Genomic DNA, 8,894 nt, shown 5'->3' on the forward strand with positions numbered 1-8,894 from the left:
ATGTGAGGGATTGATTTTTTCTTCTCCCGTTCTGTCAGGTCGTTTTTTTTTTTTTTTTTTCACCCATCGCTACTTTGAACGGCGGCTGTTTTGAGCAAGGCCGGTCCAATATGCAAAGTAAACGGGGCTCAGATTCAGAAAGCCACTGTTAATCTTAAAATATTAAAATGTCATTTTCCAGAGCTGTGAGCACTGTAAACACAATCCAACTTGTGCCAGGATGGAAATATATATTTTGAAAGCTATTTGCATCACCAGATAAGTCATATTTTGACCATTGAACATTTTTTTTAATGATATCTCTCCATTATTAGGCGTGATTTACCAGGCAGGAGTTGTAGCTGATTGGTGTTCAGCAACCTTGTAGATCACTCACTGTTCTTTTTTTTTTTCCACCGTAGGAACTTGCAGGTCATTTCAGATCAGGACGCACCTTTGTATTTTACTGATATGAGATCAGCACTGATAATCTGCAGTTTATTAAAATGAATATGAGCGCAGGTATTTCCACCACGGACCAATGGCAATGAACACAGCCTGACCCGAACTTCAACCCGCCCACCACTGAAGGGCAATTACAAAGGCCTGTCAATTCAAGCCGGATGAGAATTCACACTTCCTCTTTTCCAGCCCATACATTAACCGTGGTGCCTGCAGATATGCCGTGACTGAGTCCATGCATCAACATTGTGCGTGTTGCTGGGGGCTTCTGGTGGTTGGAGCTCGGTGTTTATTGGTGGAACGCGGTTTTGGCATGTTTGGATTTGAAATGCCGGTCGAAGCTGTTCCTTATTCCCCTCTCGGTCTGGTGGATCCTACATTTCAATTGGAAGGATTCCCATGGCCCTGCAGCAATGAATGGTCAAATATATTGATTAGATGGTGAATAATATAGAGATTCCAGATTTCCTTCTGGAGGTGGTGTTGACCAAAATAGAGGCAAAAAAAAGGAATGCCTATTGAACACAAACGGATCAGTTCGCTAAAAACTTGATTCCAAATGAATTATTAATCTTGCCCTATAAAATCTGTATGAGGGAAATTGTTTGCTCACAACTCGTCTCCATTGCTCCCAGGGGGCCTCAGAAAAGCAGCCAGGCCAGATAGAGACAGCAGTAAAATACTGCTACTCTGGATGACACTGGCGTTCTCGTTTAACTCCTGGCTTGTATGCAGAAGAGTACAGAGCAGAATAAGTAAACAGGGTGTGGGTGAACATGCTGCATACTGTACTCTGTCGGTCTCTCTCCGTCTAGGCCTGACCAGGCGGGTCACAGAGGAGCACGGGGCTAATGTGGCAGTTCATGGGGCAGTCCCCTCCCTGCTGTCACATACGCTCACTAATAAGCTCACATGACGGTGTGCCACACTGACATGATTCTGTTACCAGCGAATCGTCAAAATGAAGGTTCGGCATCTCATTAGCACCATATTGAGAGAGACAGAGGGAGGGACTGGCAGGGCAGATAGAAGGAGGGGGATTCTTCCAGCTGTTTTCCCTAATAACAGAGTGTAGAGAAAGTGAGAGGGCGAAAGTCACAAGAGCTTAAAGAGCCAAACAACCTGACAGGGAGGACGACGGGGAGAGGGAGAGGCAAAGGATGGGGTTAAAGTAAAGACACAGAAGAAAAAGAGGAAGAAGAGTTCATCCTGATATGACTGTGAACTAAAGTCAGAGCTGGTGGGGGCGGAGAGCGAGAAAGGTAAGTTCCTTCCTCCTCCTTTGTTTGCCCTGAAGCCAGTTAGCATCAGAGTGATTGCCATGCAAATAATTTGATTTGTTTGATATTTCGTTTCTCTCTGCTGGCTCGACTTGCCTGAGCGCCTCACGCCCACTTCGGGATCAACAACGTGTGTGTAACTTTAAATGCCAGGGGAAAAATTGGGTCAGTGAGAGAGGGAGAGGAGCATGCATTAGAGGAGGAGAGGAGAAGCTCATTGGGAGACAGGGGGAGACAGACATGGATAGGATACTTCATCAGCCCTTGAACTACAGTTAACAAGTGGTCACTTGAGTAATCACTGGTGATTCAGAGAGAAATGTAAGTGCCGGTTGCTCCCAGGCATGACTGCTCGGCTCACACTTTTTTTTTGTGCTTTTTTGGCTTGTGAATTGAGCTGTTAGAATTAAAACACTTGGTACGGATGCCTCCGTGTAATTTAACGACCGCCTGCCTGTTTCAGATTCCTTCACGCTCACTTCTCTTGCTTCTCTTCTGCATGGACAACAGAATCAGGATACAATCACAAAACAAGATCACAACACAACAGGGATTTACTACTACTACTGCTACGTTTCCACTCATGGTGTGAAAGTAGTGATGGTAAAACATAAGAGTGCAAGCACGAAGACCAGCTAGCTGAGGCAAAGAAGGTCCCTGACTCTCAGTCATGCTCAGTCTTGTGATGAGGTGTGGTTAGTCACTTTCGTATTACTCAGCCAGCACTGTGTCAGTGCATTACCCAGACGCAAACAAGCCCGATTGTGACTGTCCTTGTGCATGTTTGTGCATGTAACACTCTTCTTTTGTTCAGCCCCCCCACCCCCCCAACCCCCCAGTGTATCTGCCTGGTGTGATTCATTTCACAAGCTGTGAAAAGAAACGTCTTATATGGACAGCTTGTAAGTTGAAAACTTACATTTGCTGCTAGAAATGTGCCCCTGGTGCGTTCTTGTGGTGGCGATCGCTGAGCAGAAAGGCAGCAAGAGTCAGACTGGGAGACAGTTGGGTCCAGTGGGCCTTGTATTAGTCAGAGCAAAGGGAAAGATGACCTTTCTGTGCTGTTTATTTTGGGAAGGCAACAGGAAGAATGCTGGAGCAGCTGTTCTATTCCTGCTGGCAGATCCCACCCCTGTGAATTCCAGTCTGTCACTGGAACGACACTCCCCTCTCTCATGCAGGGGGGGGGGTCGGGGGTATATCTGAGTATTGTATAGTGCCAATGAAACCACATCTTAGCTGTGTTGCTATGCTTACTGTTGTGTCAGTAAGCTTGGTAACACACAAAAACGCTGCAAGTTTTCAGCCGCCAATTATGTGGTGTCAGGCTCGCCTGCCGTAGAGCGGGAGCTGCTTTGTTTATGAGGAAGTCAACCTGCTGCATTTGCACATTGCACCGCAAAGACGTACCTGTTACATGGTAATCGGTATCCTCTGCCTGCCAACACAAACTGTCTTTCCGAGCTTGTTATGCATCTGAACCAGTCTTGCAACTATCTAGTATAATGCAAACAGTTTTCTTTTGCTTTCTGAGACAGACGCGTTCCCAGAAATGGCGAGCCTCCCCAAAGAGCCGCCTGAGGATGCCAGGAAACAGAGCTTTTGGATGGTGAGGAATACGTTTCTAATCAAATAGAAGAAATTTACAAGCCTCTTTCATCAGTCACTGGTTGTATTTCTGAAAGGCATTAATTCTCGCGCAGCATCGTAATCTTTCTTTCTCTCCTGCCAGCCGGGGAATTATGTACGTACAGTGCATCGTACTGAGCAGTCCTTCCAGGCCTGTAACGACATAGTGGCCTGCTTCATGGAGAGAGCAAAAGTAGAAAAACAGTACGCTCAGCAGCTCAGCCAGTGGAGCAGCAAGTGGAAATCTATAGTGGATTCTCGTGAGTATTCCGCATTATGTAGAACATTGTTGGCCTAAAAACAGATGTATTCCCAAGCCACCTCCTCTCACACCAAGTTAAAATTACGTCTCATTTCTTAATAAATGGGAGCATCTGTGCTTGTTTGAAATTTTCCAGCAGACAAATGGAGGTCATTATTTCCTTGTGGGGTCCATGACTCACCCCTGCGCTCTGTGTTATTATGTTCCGTCACCCCAGGGCCACTGTACGGATCCCTAATGAGAGCATGGCAGTGCTTCTTCACCTCCACAGAGCGTTTGTCCGCCCTCCATTCCTCCATCTCCCAGTCGCTCGTTGGGGAGGAAGGAGAGCGGGTGAAGACCTGGCAGAAGGAGACCTTCCCCAAGAAGATCTTCTGTGGCTTCAAAGAGAGCCACGAGAACGGCACGAGTTTTTCGCGTGCCCAGAAACCGTGGTCCAAAAAGCTAATCAAGGTCGACACTTTTTTAGTTTGCATTAACATATGTCTGCACACGCTTGCCTCTGTCTCTGCATGAGTAGCAATGCCAGGTAAACAGACGATCTTATAACCAAGGTTAGGCGCTAACTTTCAGCTTTATATTATGGTCTTCATTAGCGACTGGAATTTGTAATTTATCTTTTGATAAAGATTGAGATCTGTTCTTTTTTTCTGTCGCCTGTTGCCAGTTAGCTTAGCTTAACACAACTAATAGCAGACAGAAATAGGGAATCAGATAGTCTGTGTCCAAATGTAACAAAATTTGAGAACCAGCACCTGTTTCTCGAATCCTCCCGGTGTAGTTTTACACCAAGGAGGTGTGGCACAAGCTTCTAGTGGAGACATCAAATTTGAGGGCTGTGACACGCCAGGCTGATGGCACGCTTGGTGCGTCCATGACTGGTGTCAGCTCGTCAATGCGCATCTGTGACCCACGTTCTGGCGGCGTGTCTCGCTGATGCCACTAGCCCCGCTCCAGTTTAGCGTGGACTGGCTGATCAGTGCATGAGGGGGGAAACGGATGTGACAAAACAAAGCAAGCAATGCAGTCGTGAGGGTCACTCACAGACGGCTCTTCTCGTTTTTCCATCTTCATCTCATCTCAACACTCAAATATGCAAATCTTGATGATCATCTAGAATGAATGAATTGTTCACCAGCTGATCAATATGATTCAGAAAATGCCAGCTCGGTACGACGGTTTGTAGCTCTTTTTAGCTTCCTGGCCTCCCAGCTAGCAGTGGCTCATCCGTTTTCCCCGTTTTAAGGACAAATACCAACTGCCGTCGCCTGCCTGTATTAGGAGTTGTTTCCTTTTATGCAGGCACGGCTGGTTCTTGGCTGTAGTCTTGCGTGTTCAAGAGTAACTTTTTGGTGCAGATACAGGCGACGTCACAGTCTGTCTTTATTGCCAATGATGTTGGTATGATGTGTGAATATATGTGGCATATATATGTGTCAAGTTACACGGTATGCATATATACCATGTAGCTTGAAAGGCATTTGTAATTTTCTGCATTTCTTCATAAAAAGTATTTTCACAAGTCCTGTCAACAGACAAAGAGTTTGAAGCATTTGATTGTGCGTCCAACAGCTGGAGAAAGTCCGTGCTGCCTACCACAAGGCCTGTCAGAGGGAGCAAGCAGCCCAGGACAAAGAGAAGCAAGCCAATGAAAACTCTGAAATGAGTCCGGAGAAAAAGCAGAAATTCACCGAGGCCAGAGAGAAAGCCACAGAGGAGAAAGAAAAGGTGAGGCGACACGACATGCTGACACGCCTCACGCCGTCACCCCAAATCACTCACGCACGTTGAGTGTTGTATTCCCTTGATTGCCTGCTGCATGTGGTGACATTTAATCATTTGAGATACTATGCTCTCTAAACATGAGTCCGAGGTTCTGTTCCAAGCGTTGCCCTTGTATGGAGCTATGTTATTATTACTCCGCTCTGTGTTTATGGTGAGCAGCATGGGAACAGCGAAAAGCGCCAGATGATTTATCCATATTAGATCCTCTGTTAAAGAGAAACAGCAGGGGTTCTTCCTGTGGAGCCTACTCAACTTTTCATCATAAAATGATTTCTTCTGATCTGCCCCGCAGATTAGAGACCGATATGAGAAAATGCTGGAGGATGTGACGTCCTACACGCCTCGCTACATGGAGGAGATGGAGGCCATTTTTGAACAGTCGCAGGAGGAGGAGAGAAAGAGGATCAGCTTTCTGAAGCAGGCCTTCCTCTCCATCCACAGACATCTAGACATCACCAACAACGAGAGGTGAGCAGCAGCTTGACTCGTGTCTATGCAGTGTGTACAAATGTCTTCGTCAACACAAGGCTAATCTCTGTCTGCTGCGTCATGTCGTCAGTGTGAAGGCAGTTTACAGCGAGCTCCATGACACTCTGATGTCCATCAATGAGCAAGAGGACCTGAGATGGTGGAAGAACAACCACGGTCCTGGGATGCCGACTGACTGGCCGAAGATTGAGGTGCTTACAAAGTTTACATGCAGAAAAAGCTAAACCGTGACGTCTAGATTTTCACCTGGCTCAAATAATGATATACAGAGTGGGCTCAGTCTCAGTTTGCATGACTTTGCAGGGCACTTTTTTTGTAGCTGTTCTCCTTTATCTGCATATATGTTGATAATGTTATTTTTTTTCTTAAGGAATGGGTCCCTCCAGTAAAAAAGCTAAAGAGAAGGAAGAGAGACCAGAGAGGAAAGGAAGGCCGACCGTAAGTTATCCCGAGCGAACATCTAATTAAGTGTTAACTGAATGATGATAACCAGAGAGGTGAACAACGCGCATTTTATCCTCAGTCATATTTATGGTGTGTGACATCGTCTTCTCCTCTTAGTGTGATGATCGGAGGTGTGAAGGTGCGAGCTCTGTACGACTATGTGGGAGAGGAGGGTGATGAGCTGTCCTTTAAAGCAGGTGACACATAAAGTGTGATGCCATGACGTCATATTATTCTCAGTTTTAGAGCTTCATTTTCAGACACTATTACAAACATATAGATGCAGATCTTTAAAGGGACGACAGACAGAATGGTAAACCTGTATGATTTTTGAAATTGGCATTTTTGACATTGTCAAAGCTGTAAATTGCCTGGGGTTGTTTTGAAGAACTAAACTCACTGATAAAAACTGATATCCAATTAATTAATTCCCCAATAATGGTCTGTGACATCGACAAATAAAGACGACCCCTAAAGACAGACAAGGGTGGATGAAGTCCTGGTGCTGCACCGAAATGTGGCCAGTTGACATTACCTATCACTAATAATCTATATTTTCATAAATTCAGTAATATAGTTATGCTATCTGTACTTTGCTCTATGTAATCACTCATGTAAGGTATATACATACAACTGACATGTACTATGCGTAGAAATGTTTTACAATAAAGGCATTGTAAATAAATGATTTCAGTTCATTGAAACTCTAGTGGACTTTTACTATGAAACAATCACAGGAAGAGCTGCCTTTGTTTGGTCCTCTTCCATGGACTCCTTCATTTTGCACTGCCACTGTTGCCTTGCTGTTTTTTTTACGTGGAAGGCTCAGATTGGTGACGCAATAAAGACAAATGTGTCACTTTGGAGTTTCTACTTCTCTCCTGAGTTCTACTAAGCATATACTTTCTTCTTAAGGTGGAGGTGAATCGGCGCATTCAGTTGGTTGCAATCTGCAATTGCACCGCTACTAAATTCTACACACAGGTTCTTTAGGTGTTGTAGAAGACGGACTCACGTTCTGGCACTTTCAAATAAATGTTTGGCTTTAATGGCTTGTATGTACATTACAAGTAAAACAGAATCACCTCTGATCTTAGTTTCTACAAAGACAGGAAAGATTTTTTTTTTCTCCAGTGAAACTGCATTTATTCTCGTTTAATTTTGGAAAAACTGGGTTTGGCATTTGCTAGATCTGGATTTACTGCTTGTCTTTCAGCCATAGACTGTGTGTCCGTGGCATTTTGTGTGTCCACGACTCCACTGAGTTTTATTCTTCTTGATGCCAGGGGAAGTGTTCCTGAAAGTTGAGGAGGAGGACGACCAAGGGTGGTGTCGAGGAGTGCTGAGCGGAGGGAAGGAGGGCTTCTACCCGGCCAATTACGTGGAAGTTGTCGAGTGACCTCATGCTGTCCAACGTATTATGTCCTGAACTTATTTCTCGCATTAAGTCGGTTTAAATTTCCGAAAATAACAATTATTACGATGTAACGTCTCAGATGTTGTCTCACCGGTTCTGAATGAATGTTGCCCTTTTCAAATATTTAAAGCTTTAATATTTTAACCTTGTTATTCTACGTCTGCAATATGAATTTGCTTCTCAAAGGCTAGAATGTACTGCTTGTGCTGAATGTGTCCATGCGTGAGTGTGTTTGCATGCAGGTGTGTATGTTAATTTATTTACTGCCATCGTGTCCGAGTTGTTGGGTCATTGTAACAAAGATGAAGCTGATAATGGTGGGTGGAAATTACCCAGGCCCAGATTTACAACCGTGTGTGCAAACAAGGTTAATGTTTGCTTCATGTAGAAGCACACAGAAGTTACTTTGACTGGGGGGGTGGATTTTCAAAATAAAAGTGTACAATGTTTTGTTTTTTTGGCTCTAATCCCTTCTGTCTGCACTTTTTTTCCCCAAGTCCCCCTTCACTTAAAAATGTCACTTTGCTTCTTGTTCCTTCATTAAAGTAACACATGCAGGATTTTGATTCTGAAAGACAGTTTTCACATGTATTCACTGAAGCGTGAACAATTGTGCTTGGCCAAATCTGAGATTATAAATTGCACACATTAGAGGGACTGTTTCATGCAACTAATTTGGAAACCACATTACCATCCTATATTCGACTAACATAGGTTTGATGAGGAAAGTTGAAGCCTCATGTGCGCACATACTGGAGAAACTGACACTTCAGTGAAGCAGGACATTTGCCTTTTCATATAGTTAGGATTTTATTAATTAAATAGTACTAGATATAAATTCAAGGAACTATCTCACTATCTTTATATTAGTAAGAAACTAAACACCAAAGAACAGATTAAAACCCATCAAACTGAATGTGTTGATTAGTGCCATCACTTTCAAATACTATTTTAATGGTGTAATCAGACACGTTTTACAGATACTAATTCTGTTTCTTGAATCACATTTCTGTCTTAAAGGGGGTAGATTTCCCCATGAATAGAAATGGTAACATAATAGCAAAAATATGAAAAATATGATGAAAGGATTTAACAGGGTAGTCACTAGGGGATATTCTTTTATTTTTGAAAAGGCTCTTGTGCTTGT

The 8,894-nt window shown here is 43.9% G+C and overlaps 1 protein-coding gene across 4 annotated transcripts; it reads left to right on the top strand.

Moving 5' to 3' along the window:
* Positions 1–1,522: 1,522 nt before the first annotated feature.
* Positions 1,523–8,214, top strand: LOC125022688 (protein kinase C and casein kinase substrate in neurons protein 2-like). Of its 4 annotated transcripts, none has more exons than XM_047609556.1 (10): positions 1,523–1,703; positions 3,260–3,330; positions 3,454–3,610; positions 3,830–4,065; positions 5,185–5,340; positions 5,690–5,865; positions 5,957–6,077; positions 6,257–6,324; positions 6,448–6,527; positions 7,617–8,214. In XM_047609556.1, the coding sequence occupies exons 2-10, from the start codon at positions 3,274–3,276 to the stop codon at positions 7,727–7,729; spliced, it is 1,164 nt and encodes a 387-aa protein (XP_047465512.1). In that variant the 5' UTR covers positions 1,523–1,703; positions 3,260–3,273; the 3' UTR covers positions 7,730–8,214. The 4 variants fall into 4 exon arrangements, with proteins under 4 accessions (XP_047465512.1, XP_047465511.1, XP_047465515.1 ...); XM_047609555.1 differs by lacking the exon at positions 1,523–1,703 and adding an exon at positions 1,882–2,042; XM_047609557.1 differs by lacking the exon at positions 1,523–1,703 and adding an exon at positions 2,974–3,141.
* The last annotated feature ends 680 nt before the right edge of the window (positions 8,215–8,894 follow it).

This window comes from Mugil cephalus, chromosome 16 (genome assembly GCF_022458985.1).
Source record: "Mugil cephalus isolate CIBA_MC_2020 chromosome 16, CIBA_Mcephalus_1.1, whole genome shotgun sequence".
In the NCBI taxonomy this organism is placed as follows: Eukaryota; Metazoa; Chordata; class Actinopteri; order Mugiliformes; family Mugilidae; genus Mugil; species Mugil cephalus.